This window comes from Physeter macrocephalus, chromosome 4 (assembly GCF_002837175.3).
Source record: "Physeter macrocephalus isolate SW-GA chromosome 4, ASM283717v5, whole genome shotgun sequence".
Classification (NCBI taxonomy): domain Eukaryota; kingdom Metazoa; phylum Chordata; class Mammalia; order Artiodactyla; family Physeteridae; genus Physeter; species Physeter macrocephalus.
The window spans coordinates 74,333,910-74,350,024 of NC_041217.1; the positions used below are offsets into that span (position 1 = coordinate 74,333,910).

At 44.0% G+C, this 16,115-nt stretch overlaps 1 protein-coding gene across 2 annotated transcripts in view; it reads left to right on the plus strand.

Annotated features, from left to right (window-relative positions):
• Positions 1 to 16,115, plus strand: part of TUFT1 (tuftelin 1) — a 46,038-nt gene that overhangs the window by 19,929 nt on the left and 9,994 nt on the right. The window contains exons 2-7 of one of the 2 annotated variants that reach the window (XM_007130479.4): positions 1,749 to 1,823; positions 2,237 to 2,338; positions 5,637 to 5,723; positions 6,652 to 6,741; positions 8,672 to 8,737; positions 12,016 to 12,129. In XM_007130479.4, coding sequence (XP_007130541.1) covers positions 1,749 to 1,823; positions 2,237 to 2,338; positions 5,637 to 5,723; positions 6,652 to 6,741; positions 8,672 to 8,737; positions 12,016 to 12,129 — 534 coding nt within the window. The remainder of the gene's footprint in view (positions 1 to 1,748; positions 1,824 to 2,236; positions 2,339 to 5,636; positions 5,724 to 6,651; positions 6,742 to 8,671; positions 8,738 to 12,015; positions 12,130 to 16,115) is intronic. The other variant, XM_007130481.4, reaches the window with a different exon arrangement.

The window sequence follows — 16,115 nt, forward strand, 5'->3', positions numbered from 1 at the left end:
AGTATAGTCTGAAGTCAGGGAGCCTGATTCCTCCAGCTCCATTTTTCTTTCTCAAGATTGCTTTGGCTATTCAGGGTCTTTTGTGTTTCCATACAAATTGTGAAATTTTTTGTTCTAGTTCTGTGAAAAATGACATTGGTAGTTTGATAGGGATTGCATTGAATCTGTAGATTGCTTTGGTTAGTATAGTTATTGGAAAGAACATTTAAGGCAAAGGAAATGATGAGAGCAAAGTTACAGAAGTGGGAAGGCATGGGACGTATTGGACCCGGGGCAATAAAGAGCAGTAGCAGGAGATGTGAGTTGACTCAGACTATAGAGAGCCTTAAATGCCACACTAAGGGTCTGGCTTTTATTTGGTAGGAATTAAGTGTTTTTGTGAAACTAGCTACATTGCCAGGATTGGGAAGGCTTAAGGGCCATGTGGAAGTGTCTTCCATTTTTCTTAAATTTGCGTTCATTCCAAGAAGTGGGAGGAGGCTAATATTTGAGTACCTCCCTCTTATGTGGCAGAGAACAACCTCCATACATTTTCAGTTAATCTTCAACCAAAAAGCCCTCAGTTGGATGGTATTCCCATTTTACAGCGAGTACACTGAGACTTAAGTATCTGACTACAGAGACTGATTACTTCTCCACCAATTCACTCTTTCTTGTGTAGGAAGGACTATTGCCTACCCAGAAAAGCTTCTCCCAACTCTCTGGGCAGAGTCCATTCTTTCTTCTTTCTTTCTTTCCAGAAGACATTTGGAAGGTTAGGAGGGTTCCTTAAAATGTGTTAAGAGTAAGATGGCATTTATACTTCCGGACCTTATGTCAGGGTATGACCAGATGACCTCAACGTCACTTTCATCTTGGCTAGTTCAGCACCCATCTTCCCATCGTTGGATGGGAGAGGCATATACTCCTCTTTTATGCTGCCATAATATCAAGGCTGGAAGGAGCCTTAGAGATACTTAGTCCAACCCTTATTTTTCCAGTGAGATCCAGAGGCCCAAGTGGCTAAGCCTCTTGTCCACCTGTACACATGACATGGGTTATTGGCAGGATTTCGTCCACTCTGCCTTGCTGATTCTCTCTCGATGTTATTATCTCTCCAAATCTCCAGCCCCCCACTTTTCCCTCTTATTGTATGCTTTCCCCCTTGGGTTTTCTATCTTACTCACTATGTGTTTTTTAAAACTTCTTTGAGTTATGAAAGAACATCTGCTTTTCCCTTTGAAGTTAGGCTGATCTATTGTATTGCCTACTTTCATTTGGATAATTTCTGTGTGGCTCATAGAAATAGGGGTTTGGATTCATGTACCTTCCTATGGTTTGGTTCAGGATGGATATCTTAGTCTTATAAAGTGTATCAATAACTACCTGGTTGGCTGTCAGGTGCAGAAATTCTGGATTGGGGATGACCAATCCAGGGATGCCGTCTTCAGGGTTGGGGAAAGGAGAGTGCATGCAATGTGCTTCCTGTAATCCAAGGACCAGGGTAGCCCCTCTGGAACCACACAGAGCAGTGTGCTGTGTAGTCTCTGTGCATTGTAAAGAGCACTGTCAAAGTCCCTGGAGACATCCTTATCGCCTAAGAGCGAACTGATCTTGGACAAGCTGATGTCACCTCCCCGGACCTCAGCTTTTCTTGTCTGTGAAATGGTGATAATAAAGCCCACTCCACAGGGCTGGCAAAAGTGCATGTGTACTGGTAGTAGACTATAAAGGTAAGAGGTTATTATTGCTGTCATTGTCATTATTAGGGCAGCGTGGACATTCTCAGGCTGACTCTCCAGGGTGAACTGACAGGAGATGAACTTGAACGCATAGCTCAGAAGGTATTGAGGTTTCTGGTGGGGTGAGGCCTCCTCCTCTCCACCAGTTCTCCTTCCTTGCTGCTGACCCCTTGTCCCAGTGCTGGCTGGAGCCATCTCCTCTGCTGCCCGGGAGCATCTCCTTTCAGACACACCCAGCTGACTTCAGCATTGTGCACTGCTTTGGGGGATGGAGAGACCCCCATTAAAATTAAAACTAACCTGCAATTTCAACTAATTTTCCCCATCCTGTGTTCTTGCTGCTGCTGTGTTCGTCCTGTGGCTTCTGGTAGAGGTTCTGAAATGAATTTCTGGAGGGCAAAATCGGACTAACCTTTCAAGTCTTTTGAGGAGCAGTTCTTCTGCATTGGTTGAGGGGCAGAAGTTCTGTGCTTGTCGTATGGTTTCTGACCCACTTTTCTCTCTCTCTCCTGTAGGCCGGCAGGAAGACCTATGCCATGGTGTCCGGCCACTCAACTGGTCATTCTCTGGCCTCAGAACTGGTGGAGTCCAACGATGGACATGAAGAGATCATTAAGGTAAGCTTAGTTCACCTCCACTGTTTCTCCCTCCTCTCTTCTCCCTATAGACACGAGAGAGGGAACGGCTGACTTCGTCAAAGGGACCTTGTGGTTTGACTAGGAAGAACCAGACCTGTAATGCTAGCTCCTGGCCATCTCCTGGAAAGATCTTAATTAACACCAGGAGACCACAGTCAGTGACTTTGGTGCTACCTGGCCCCGGGCATGGGGATGGATGGGATGACCTTTCTAGGTGTTTATCCACTGTCCATGTTTAGCTGCTGGAAGTTGTGGAGACCGGTGGGAAGTGTGTTTATGGAACTTATTTTTAAAAATTAAAACAATTTTTGTTATTTCTTTTTTAAAAACAGCTTTTTGAGATGTAATTCACATACCATACAGTTGACTTGGTTCAGGTGTACAATTCAGTGGTTTTTAGTATATTCACAGAGTTGTGCAACCACCACCACTACTAATTTCAGAACATTTTCAGTCACTCCTTCTAGCTCCTGGCAATCACGAATCTACCTTCTGTCTCTGTGGATTTGCCCCTTCTAGACATCTCATATAAATGGAATCACACATGTGGACTTTTGTATCTGGCTTCTTTCACTTAGCACAGTATTTTCAGGGTTCAGCCATGTTGTAACATACATCAGTGCTCACTGCTTTTATGTTCCCTTGAATGAATATACCACATTTTGTTACCCATTCATCAATTGATGGACATTTGGGTTGTTTCCACTATCTTTTATGAATAATGCTGCTCTGAATATTCATGTACAGGTTTTTGGGTGAACATATGTTTTCAGTTCTCTTGGTATATACCTAGCAGTAGTGAAATTGCTAGCTCATATGGTAATTCTATATTTATATTTAATCTTTTGAGAAACTACCAGACTTTTTCCCAAAGCATCTGCTCCATTTTATATTCCCATCAGTGATGTATGAGGGTTCCAGTTTCTGTACATCCTCATTAACACTTGTTATTGTCCATCTTTTTGATTATAGCCATCCTAGTGGATGTGAAGTGGTATCTTGTTGTGGTTTTAATTTGCATTTCCCTGATGACATCTTTTCTTATGCTTATTGCCCATTTGTATATCTTCTTTGGAGAAATATTTATGCAAATCCTTTGCTCATTTAAAAATTCAATTGTGTTTTAATTGTTAAGATTTAAGGGTTCTTTTATATATTCTGGATAATAGACCCTTATCAGATATATGATTTCGAAAAAAATCTTTAATTTTTTCCCATTCTGTGGGTTTTTCTTCTTTTTTTACTTTTTCTTTCTTCTTTTTTTTTAAAAAAAATATTTATTTATTTATTTGGTTGCACCAGGTCTTAGCTGTGACAGGCAGGCTCCTTAGTAGCGTCTCACCGGCTCCTTAGTTGTGGCATACAAACTCTTAGTTGCGTCATGCCTGTGGCATCTAGTTCCCTGACCAGGGATCGAACCCAGGCTCTCTGCATTGGGAGCGCGGAGTTTTAACCACTGCACCACCAGGGCAGTCCCCTGCTTGCCCCACCTTTAATGGTAGTTTATAACATCTTTGTATCCATAAAATGGGTGCATAGTGTTCTAGTATACACATACATAATTTCTTTAATCCTCCATTGTTGGACATTTTGTCTATTTCCATTTTTTGCAACCATAAACAATATTTTGTCAAGCATATATGTTACTAATTTGTGAATGTGCTTTATAATACAAGTGATAAAGAAATACTTTCTCAATTGTTAAAGATTCAAGCATGGTATACAGAGAAAAATGTGTAAATCCCCTTTTACAACCCCCTTTCCATGAATTTGCATATATGTAGGTGAGTATTTATGCTAGTTTAGCTAAATTTATTTCATTAGGATGAATTTCCAGAAATAGATTTGATAGGTTAAAGAGTAAATATAGTTAAAAAAAATTTTTTATTTATTTAACTTATTTATTTTTGGTTGAGTTGGGTCTCAGTTGCTGCACGGGCTTTCTCTAGTTGCGGTAAGCAGGGTCTACTCTTCATTGCAGTGCGCGGGCTTCTCATTGCACTGGCTTCTCTTGTTGCGGAGCACGGGCTCTAGGCACGTGGGCTTCAGTAGTTATGGCACGGAGGCTCAATAGTGTGGCTCACGGGCTCTAGAGTGCAGGCTCAGTAGTTGTGGTGCACGGGCTTAGTTGCTCCACGGCACGTGGGATCTTCCCGGACCAGGGATCGAACCCGTGTCCCCTGTATTGGCAGGCGGATTCTCAACCACTGCGTCACCAGGGAAGCCCCCAAAGAGTAAATATAGTTTTAAGTCTTCTGATCAGAATTACCAAATTACCACCCAGAAAGGTAGTGACAATTTACCCTTCCACCAGCAGTGTATGAGGCTGCCTATGTGGAGTTAATTTAACTGGAGATTTCTTTTTATTGAAGTATAGTTGATTTACAGTGTTGTGTTAGTTTCAGGTGTACAGCAAAGTGATTCACATTCTTTTTCCTTATAGGTTATTACAAAGTATTGAGTATAATCCCCTGTGCTATACAGTAGGTCCTTGTTGGTTATTTATTTATTTATTTTGTCTGTGTTGGGTCTTTGTTGCTGTGTGCAAGCTTTTCTGTAGCTGCGGTGAGCAGGGGCTACTCCTCGTTCCGGTGTGCGGGCTTCTCACTGCGGTGGCTTCTCTTGCTGTGGAGCACAGGCTCTAGGCGTGCAGGCCTCCGTAGTTGCTGCACATGGGCTCAGCAGTTGCGGCTCGCAGGCTCTAGAGCACAGGCTCAGCAGTTGTGGCACACAGGCTTAGTTGCTCCGTGGCATGTGGGATCTTCCCCGACCAGGGGTCGAACTCATGTCCCCTGCATTGGCAGGAGAATTCCTAACCACTGAGCCACCAGGGAAGTCCTCTATTTTATATAGTAGTGTATATATGTTAATCCCAACCTCCTAATTTATCCGTCCCCCCCCACTTCCCCTTTGCTAACCATAATTTTGTTTTCTGTCTATGGGTCTATTTCTGTTTTGTATATAAGTTCATTTGTATCATTTTATTTTTCTAAATTCCACATATAAGCAGTATCATGTGATATTTTTCTTTCTTTGTCTGGCTTACTTCACTTAGTAAGATAATCTCTAGGTCCATCCATGTTGCTGCAAATGAAATTATTTCATTCTTTCTTATGGCTGAGTAATATTCTATTGTGTGTGTGTGTGTGTGTGTGTGTGTGTGTGTGTGTATGTGTATATATATACACCACATCTTCTTTATCCATTCATCTGTCAATGGACATTTAGGCTGCTTCCATTGGAGGTCTCTTAATTAGTGTTGTTTTCCTTATTTCAGGTGTACTTGAAGGGGAAGTCTGGAGACAAGATGATCCATGAAAAGAATATTAACCAGCTGAAGAGTGAGGTCCAGTATATCCAGGAGGTGGGCACCCCTTCCCTTTGTGGAAATGACCTAGGTCATTTCTCTGAGCCTCACATTTTTTTGGCTCCCTTCTTTTGTAGGTTCTCATTTTCTCCCTTCTGCTCCCTTCGTATCTCCAAAGCACCATGCCCCTTCATGTGTAAATATCATTTCTGACCCTTCCATTAATCAACCAATCCATTAATCAACAGATACTTATTAAGCACCATGCACCTAGCACTGTCCCCCCAGTCATCCTACCTAAAGTTGCCAGCCTTGCTTCCTTTTCTTTTTTTTTAACATATTTATTTATTTATCTTTTATGTATTCTTTTGGCTATGTAGGGTCTTAGTTGCAACACACGGGACCCTCGTTGTGGCACGCGGGATCTTTCGTTGCGGCGCGTGGGCTTCTCTCTAGTTGTGGCCTGCAAGTTTTCTCTTCTCTAGTTGTGGCGCGTGGGCTCCAGAGCATGTGGGCTCTGCAGTTTGCGGCATGCAGGCTCTCCAGTTGAGGCGCACGGGCCCTGCAGCATGTGGGATCCTAGTTCCCCAGCAAGGGATCAAACCTGTGTCCCCTGCATTGGAAGGTGGATTCATTACCACTGGACCACCGGGGAAGTCCCCTCCCCACTTTTCTTAACCCTCACTCTGGCTCATGTTTCTCCTTGGCACTTGTCACCATGACATATTACATGTTTTACTTATTTGTCTTTTGGGTTGTGTGTCTCCACAACTAAAATGTTAGATACACCAGGGCACGGTTTTTATTATTTGCTTGTGTAGGAGGGACTGGGTTGCAGCCCCGCTTGACTAGAGTCTCTCCTTTCCCAGCCAGTACTTAGAACAGTACCTGACTCATAGGAGTATGGGTTGTGGATAGGCACAAAGGTGGGTGAGTTGGTGTGCTCTGTTTCCCAAAGCTAAAGCCTCTTGCCCTCTCCTCCCAGGCCAGGAACTGCCTGCAGAAGCTCCGGGAGGATATAAGTAGGAAGCTTGATAGAAATCCAGGAGATTCTCTCCATCAACAGGAGATACAGGTAATAGGAAATGGTCCATGGTTGGGTCCCCACTGAGGAGGTGGGGTTGTGCCATTTACCAGTCACCCAGTGGGTGCCGAATCTAATGCCGCTGCCAGGAAAGGTGAGAATACAAATGATGCTGGCTTCTCTGAGCACTCAAAACCTTGTTAGGGCTCTCCAGCAGATGGACACTTGTATTCACACTAATCAGCCTACATACAAGCACACCTGTTCCTAAAACATGTGCAAAAATTGAATTTATATCAATAAAATTATTAAGTTAATGGCAGGCCATCTTATATATAAGGATTCTGTGATCAATCTTCTTGTAATACAAAGACTTATAAAGAGACAGTTAACCTATAAATCCAAACTTCTCATAAGCTGATCTTGCTTAATTTGGTAATGCTTGTGGTGTAAATTGGAAGTCTTGGTCCTTGTCTATTATTACTGTCTGTGTCTATAGCTATGTCTACCCTGGGACAGGAAGCTCCTCTAGGTTAGGGTTCACTCCCCGACCCTTGTCTCTGTGGCCCCACAGCTCAGCCCAGGGTCTGGGATGCACAAGGTCATCAGTAAATATTTGTTAGACCAAACTGATAGGAGAATCCCTCTTGGGATGGATGATCCTGGGATCCTGTTTTTCAGTTCTTCAAAAATTTGAGGAAAGAAATGTCCCCAGGAGAGCAGAACTATCTCTTCCATGACTTCACCCTCATCTTCCCTTAGATTCCGAGCTCTGTCTCCTTCATTTGCTTTTGGTTTGGTTATGGTGGTCCTTCTCCAGTAGATCCTATCCTCGTTCTCCTAAGGGGAAGAGTGACCTAGCAGCTAGTGCCAGCAAAATTACCCTTCGTCTTGGGCATGTGCTAGGCTTGTGTGGTGGATTCTCCCTAATTCATTTTGCTTTGGCTGGAGGTAAGACTTTCACTGCCTGAGCTCACATCTGGCTGGTGGGAGGTGCTTTGTCTGGTGACTGAAGAACCTAATGTGTTCAGAGCCCAGAAGTCCAGGCACCTTGTTTACACAAAACGGCAGTCATATGATGACTAATCAGGCTTTGCATTGGAAAGAACTGCAGCAAATGCCGCTTCCCCTTTTGATTTATGTTTTGTCAGACCTTGTCAGGATCCCCGAGGGGCAAAGGAAACTCTTTGTTTATGGCAGACAGCTGCTTGTATTTCCTGGGCTTCGAGGAATGGGCCAGCACATTTTCCAGTCTGCTGAAATGTTTTAGCCTGGGGTTTCTTTCCTCCTCCCAACAAGGCTAGATAGAGTATTCCCTCTCAAGGCTGCACATGTTTCTCCACTCCCTCTTTTCTCCATTTTCCCACAGAGCACTAGATGTCTTTTTTTCTTTTCTTTTCTCCCTTCCTTCCTTCCTTTCCCCCTTCCTTCTTTCCTTCCTTCCTTCCTTCCTTCTTTTTCTTCTTCCTCTTCCTCCCCCTTCTCTCTCTCTCTCCTCTTTCTGTCTTTCTATCTAAGATTTGAACTCTTAGAAGAATAATGTTTCAAAAATATATGATACTGCTTATATGTGGAATCTAAAAAAAATGATACAAATGAACTTATATACAAAACAGAAATAGACCCACAGACATAGAAAACAAACTATGGTTACCAAAGAGGAAAGCAGGGAGGAGGAATAAATTAGGAGTTCAGGATGAAAATATACACACTAGTATATATAAAATAGATAACAAACAAGGACCTACTGTATAACACAGGGAACTATAATCAATATTTTTTAATAATCTATAAGAGAAAAGAATCTGAAAAAGAATAGATATATATATATGTATAACTGAATCACTTTGCTGTACACCTGAAACTAACACAAGATTGTAAATCAACTATACTTCAATTAAAAGAAAAACAAGGAGAAGAATGTTTCAAAGTTGATTGCTTGGGACTGTTTTCACTACCAATTTTATTTTTCTTTGAATAGGTGGTGATAGAAAAGCCAAATGGCTTTAGTCAAGGTCCCCTGACCCCACATAGCAGCCTACCCGAGGTAGGTAACAGGGAAAATAGTGGTAACTACTGCTTGGCCAAGAGGCAGGAAATAATCCTTCCTGATCTTTTTGTTTATTGCTTTCTCTCTCTCACTAAATATGAGAGTGATATTTACTTGCTGTAAAAATTCAAACAAAGGAGAAATATATAAAGTGGAAATTTTCCTTTCCCAATCCCACTCCTTGTAAGTATTCAAGGTTAACAGATTGAAGTGGGTGGGTCCTTTTATTTATTTATTTAATTTTTTTTTTTTTTTTTTTTGGCCTTGCTGTGTGGCTTGTGGGGTCTTAGTTCCTTGACCAGGGATCAGATCCACACCCTTGGCAGTGAAAGCGCAGAGTCCTAACTGGACCGCCAGGGAATTCCCGTGGGTGGGTCCTTTTAGAGAAGTGCTTCTCAGCCTTCATTGCCCGTTAGGATGGCCTTGGGAGCTTTAAAGGATGCAATATCTGCGTGCCATCCCTAGAGACTGTAATTTAACTGGTCTGAAGTGTGGCCTACGCATCAGGACTTTTAAAAGCTCTTCATGTGATTGTAATATTTAGCCTATTAGTTCTATTAGTTCTAATATTCTAGTCTAAAGTTCTAGAGTGTTTTTCTATACACAGACAACCATATTTAAAAGCCATGTGTGTGTGTGTGTATATACTAATATATACACATGCACCATATATACATACATGGATAAATGTATGTATATAATATGCACATACTTCTCACAATTGCAGTCATGATAAATACATTATTTCTTGCTTACTTTTTTATTTTTTTAATCTGAAAAGTATATATAGCCTTCTTTCCATATTTGTATATGTAACTCTGTCTCATTCTTTTGAATAACGACAAAGTATTTCCTTCCGTAGCTGTAGTTTCTTTTCCCCCCCAACCTTATTGAAGTATAATTGACAAATAAACATGGCTGTACTTTTTTTTTTTTTTTTTTTTTGTGGTACGCAGGCCTCTCACTGTTGTGGCTTCTCCTGTTGCGGAGCACAGGCTCCGGACGCGCAGGCTCAGCGGCCATGGCTCAGGGGCCTAGCCGCTCCGCGGCATGTGGGATCTTCCCGGACCGGGGCACGAACCCATGTCCCCTGCATTGGCAGGCGGATTCTCAACCACTGCGCCACCAGGGAAGCCCTGTACTTTTTAAAAAAATGACATTTGTTATTATATTTTTTGTGATTACATAATAATTTAAGACACACATATTGTAGAAAATTAGGGAAATTCAGAAACACAGAAAAGTTGAAAGAAGAAAAAAATGTCAATTGTAATCTACCCAGAGAAAAACCAGTTTGGTGAAATTTCCTTTCTTTCTCCTTCAGTGCAAATATATATTTATGATATTGAGATTAGACTGTATATAGCATTTCTTTGCTTGGACAGGTATATTTTTGGATTAGGTTTGTTTGGCTCTCAAGTGCAGAGCTGAATCAGACCTTCCCATCAGTTCAGGGCTCATTATCATCATTGGTCCCATAAAGGCCTCTCACTGCTTTCACTTTTTTTTTTTGTCTCCCCCACCAAAAGGTACTCACTCTAACATATTCAATATATGATTTAAATATGCCTATTAAATATGTTTTTTTAAATTAATTTATTTGTTTTTATTTTTGGCTGTGTTGGGTCTTTGTTGATGCGTGCGGGCTTTCTCTAGTTGCGGCAAGCAGGGGCTACTCTTCGTTGCAGTGCATGGGCTTCTCATTGCAGTGGCTTCTCTTGTTGTGGAGCACGGGCTCTAGGCGCGCAGGCTCAGTAGTTGTGGCTCTCGGGCTGTAGAGCGCAGGCTCAGTAGTTGTGGCGCACGGGCTTAGTTGCTCCATGGCATGTGGGATCTTCCCGGGCCAGGGCTTGAACCCGTGTCCCCTGCATTGGCAGGCGGATTCTTAACCACTCCGCCACCAGGGAAGCCCGTTTTTAATTTTCATAATGGACTTGTGCTGTATTTCTGTTTTTTCCTTTTTTATCCAACACCATGTTTTTAGGCTCTATCTATGTTGCTGTGTTAAAATCTGGTTTGTTGTCTCTAGCTCCTGCATGTAATGTTTTATAACTCCCTTTTTTTCTCTTCATACTGTATCATTAAATTTTTCCATGTCATCAGAGAGTCTTATGAGAACGCCATTTGAAATAAACACATAACAGTTGTGCTCCAGGAGGAGGCTTTTCAAACATTCTCACCTGCCCAGCAGCATAGGCACAGACATAGGGGAACTGACCAGATAACTTACTGACGGCTGGATTTGGAATGTTGTGATTCTAACCCCTTACTTTAGATGTGCAGTTTGGATGTTTCCCTTCCCCGAATCACCGTATTTGGCAAATATGCTGTTGGCAACAAGTTATAATAACACCTGGCACTATCTGTTCAGCCTTTCTTCTCACAAGCTCCAAGCCCTACTGGATATTATCTTAGTTTTGAGGCAGGCTGTAAGGCAGGGCGTGGTAAGGAGTCTTCTCCCTGCTTCCCAGATAGAGAAACAAGGCCCACAGGACTCAGTGATAACACAGCCGCCCAGGGACCCTGTCCCCTTCTCCCAGCTGAGCTCTGTGCTCTGGTTTGAAGGTACTGCTACTTCCCGCTGTGCAAGACTGGGAGGGACTTTTCTGTCAGACTCAAGGGAGCTGGTAACTGAAGTGCAGCAGAGATGGGGGCGAGAGCGTACATGCCAGTTTGTATGTGCCTGGCGGAGAGACTCACAGTAACCTCAGTGAGACACATTTTCCTCCATCAAATCAGATTCCTGGACTTATTGGGTGCTTTTGCCTTAAGCTGCCCATTTGTCAGTAACCCTTTATCTGCTGATCTTTGTGCTAAGTGCAGAGAACCACAAAAGACGTGCCTTTGGGACATGCCCCTCATGATGAGTGTGGCACAGTCCCTGCCCTTGGGGAACTGTAGTCCAAAGCGAAACATGGTCCCTGCTCTCAAAGAGCTCTAGTCTGGTGGAAGCAGGACAGACACATGAGAACGGCATAAACATACCTGTTTATTAATCAGTTGTTACATGTATAAAAATTACTACAGTGTGTCCTAAAATAATCAGGTGATTGGAAGCTAGTTGAGTTCTTTAGGGTATGAGAGTGTTTTCATATGAATAACTCAGAACTCCTTGGTGCCTATGACTGACTAACTCTCCCCTTGTGCGATGTGAATTCTTTTGTGAGGGGGGTCTGAGCAAGATGGTCCAAACAAGTGTGCGTTGTCGGGGGGACCTTCTCTTACTAAGTCACAAACATAGTAACTTCACCTTCTCTTCCCTCCTCTGGCTGCAGGTGGACACCTATGTAGACGAAGATGTCGAGAGCTTGAGGAGGACCGTGCAGGACTTGCTTGTCAAGCTGCAGGAGGCTGAACGGCAGCACCAGTCAGAACGTGTGGATTTTGAGGTGAGATTTGGGATCTGGGGAGAAGGTGCCCTAAGGGTTGGGCCACTGGATACAGGTGCAGATGAAGTCTTCCTGGCTAGAGTGCCATCAACTGGAAAGGCTAGGCTCTGCAGCCTGGAGCACTTCCTGTCTGCTTTGCCCTTTCCTGGATTTTTATCATTTTTGTTGTCTAAAGCTAGCTCTTGAGTCTCCGCTCAACTGGAGCAGAGTGGTGATGCTGGTCTGGGAGAGCAGGTACTTCAGAAGTCCTTTCTATAAGGACTGCTGGGCTCTAGGCACCATGCAGGCAAGGATTGTTGCCGTCAAGTTCACCACTGCATCCCCAGTGTCTGGGACAGTACCTGGCATCAGGTGGGTGCCTCTTAAGTGTGGACAGGATGAGTGGATGACTTGGTGTGGTCTTAGGAAAAACTGTGCCCATGGAGTCAGGGGTCTTTAGATCAAGACTTGGCTGTACAACACAGAGCTCTGTGATCTTTTTTTTAAAATTGAAGTATAGTTGATTTACAATGTTTTTAGGTGTACAGCAAAGTGATTCCGTTATATACACATATATATATATTCTTTTTCAGATTCTTTTCCATTATAGGTTATTTCAAGGTATTGAATATAGTTCTCTGGGCTATACAGTAGGTCCTTGCTGTTTATCTCCAGTATATATAGTAGTAGTATCGGTTAATCCCAAATTCCCAATTTATCCTTACTCCTGCCCAGAGCTCTGGAATCTTGAGTGAGTATCTCAATTATTGTTATAAAAGTAATACTAGGTTATTGTAGAAGATTAAAAAAAATACAAAAATCTCTATATAGAGAAAGCCCCCCACTATTAAAAGTATGTGACGTCTTCCATGCTTTCCAGACAATTCTTTGGGTATAAGATGAGGTACACTGGGCAAACAGAGTAGTTTTCCTAGCTGCTCTATGTGAGAGTAACCATCTGTTATCTGCTATTGTTCACCCACACGTAAAGTACTTTTTAGGTCAGAAATATGTAATCATAGGATTCTGCCCTGCCCAGGCTTGCCAGGGTCTGGTGGAAAGAGGAATCCCAGCCTGAACTCTTCTGTTTCATGGACTAAGAGAGAGAATTTTTTTTTTAGGCCACGCCACGCGGCTTGCGGGACCTTAGTTCCCTGACCAGGGATCGAACCCGGGCCCCCAGCAGTGGAGGCGTGGAGTCCTAACCACTGGACCGCCAGGGAATTCCCTAAGAGAGGGAATTTTGAGAGGTGTATTGAGGGTGAGGATGAAGGGCAGTGAGAGTGATCAACTGCCTCAAGAGTAGTCGAAGTCTTACCTGAGTGAGTAGTTTAACCTCCCTAACCATCAGTTTCAACTTTTGTAAAAAGGGGTCATGAAATATACCTCACAGGTTTGATGTATGGATTGAGTGAGGTAATATATGTAAGTATATTTATTACTCAAAAGAGTTTTAGAAGTAAAAAATATCCTGTGTTTTTCTTAGTGATCAGTTTAACACGTGGGTTTTCCTATCCTAAATAATTTGGGCTTAGGGTAATACTAAGATTAGTTTGTCTCAGAACAGAGTAGCTGTGCAGTAAAGGAGTTTGTTGTATCTATTTCAGATTCCACAATTTGTATAATTTGGTTGACAATGAATTGGTTCAATGACCAGCTGTTCCTTACCTTCTTGGAGTAGAACAGGAGGAAGGGGAGGTCGAGGCTGTAGCACTGACCAGACTGTGAATTTTAGAAAGCAATTTCTACATTGAGAGACACCGTGAAGTACTGGTTGGTTTTGGCAGCACACGGGGGGCTCTGCTGGCCCTGGGTTTCAAAGCTTGAGCAAAAGTGTCCTGAGTAAAAGCCCAAGGCTAGAAGACCCCTGACAGCTGTTAACCACACACCCATGGCTTCTTACAGGGGGCTGCCCTTTAACCCCAAGGCATGCAGCACCCACCTGCGATAGGAGATGCTCCTTGGGTTTCTCCCACTGTTGGGGTAGGCCACCACACCCTCTTATGATTAAGAGGTTCCCTTAGGGCAGAGCTGGCTGGAGCTATGGGACTGACGTGGCAGAGGAGTGTGTTTTTTTTCCTTTGTGATCCTACAGCTGGGTGTGAGGACCATCTGTGGCCCATTAATGCTGTACTCCGAGCACACATCAACCTGGGTGCAATGTTTGTGTACAGAAATGAGAGGCCTTATTTTTACATTCCCGCCCATGGGGCTGGCCTGTTCCAGGCTAATATGAGACATTTGAAGGCTTTTCTCTGTCTCTCCTGGTGAATTAGACTTTCTGGTCTTCTTTTCTGAATATGCGGGGTAGGAAGGGCAAGTTGTCAATTACCACGAGGAAAACCTCATGGTTTCCCGTTCTACTGGCTCCTGGCTCTTAGGAGGGATTTGCCATGAGTTTGCTCTGGACAGAGCTGTGTGCAGCATGGGCACATCCCATCACACATCATCCTGTGCTCTGATTTCTCCTCCTTGATTCTGACTTGGGAGGAGCCAGACAGACTGGTTGCTGGTGTTCTGTTTTACCAGGTCTGGTTAGGCTTTCCGGAGGCTACCTGGATTCTTTTTTAGTAACTGACTGGGGAGTCAATATGGGGTATCTGGGAAGCATTGAAATGGATGATGAAGTAACCGGGTTCTGTCATTCATTGGCTGTGTAACCTTGAATAGGTCAGTTGATCTTTAGTTGTGAAAGGAGAGGGTTGGACTAGATGACCATCAATTCCATTCATGATATTATGGAGGGGTGGCTGTGTGCTCGGTGTTGTGCTGAGCTCTGGAAAGGTAACAGTGCCCAAGGTCTCCGCCGTCATGAAGTTGATGGTCTCCTGGGGGGTGCACACAAGTGACCGGGCAAAATCTGCTCAGTGCTATAAGAGGGAAGGGCTGTGTGTCTTCTGTGGACACACAAGGAAGGGCTCCTCACCCGAGCTCAGAGCTCCCTAGAAGAAGGGGTGTCTAAGCTGAGACCTGAAGGTTGACTGGAGCTGACAAAATGCACGTGGGAGGAAAGGAGGCAAGTTCTTACTTTTTCACTGCAAATTCTTTTTTTTTTTTTTTTTTTTTTTTGTGTGTGTGTGTTATGCGGGCCTCCCTCTGTTGCGGCCTCTCCCGTTGCGGAGCACAGGCTCCGGACGCGCAGGCTCTGGACACGCAGGCTCAGCGGCCATGGCCCACGGGCCCAGCCGCTCCGCGGCACGTGGGATCCTCCCAGACCGGGGCGCGAACCCGGTTCCCCTGCATCGGCAGGCGGACGCGCAACCACTGCGCCACCAGGGAAGCCCCCTTCACTGCAAATTCTGCTTCTCTCCTTTCCAAATTGGCTTATCATCTTTGACAAAGAGCAAATTCTTCCCGGTGCTAGTAGCCCTTCTGGGTGCCATTTTGGCCTTTCCAGTATTGCTGGAAGTGAGGACGAGGAAGAGTGGGAGACAGAAGGAAGGACATGGAGATCTCCTGCCCTGGATTTTTTTGCGTTTGCACGAGGAGGAAAGCTGAAACACTGGGTTAAGCTTGGGTGGCACTGGAGGGCTGGTGGGGATGTTGACGAAGTCAACCATCTGGAAAGCGGTGCTTGTGGGTTCCAGGTGTCACTCTAAAGTAGAGCTTGATCAACTATGTGACAATTAACCCTGCAAGTGGAGTTAATCTGCTAGTCTCCTGAGTGGCCCTGGAACAGTGAGTGGGAGACAGCGGTGTGCTCATCAGGCTTGCTTCCCTCCTCGCATCACTGCACCCAGCTCCCTGGTTTTTTTGTTTTTAATATTTATTTATTTATTTGGCTGTGCTGGGTCTTAGTTGCGGCGTGTGGGATTTTTAGTTGTGGCATGCGGGATCTTTAGTTGCGGCATAGGAACGCTTAGTTGCAGCATGTGGGGTCTAGTTCCCTGACCAGGGATTGAACCCGGGCCCCCTGCATTGGGGGTGCGGAGTCTTAGCCACTGGACCACCAGGGCAGTCCCCCTCTGGGTTTTTTTTTTTTTTCCTAAGGTTTTTATCCATGTTTG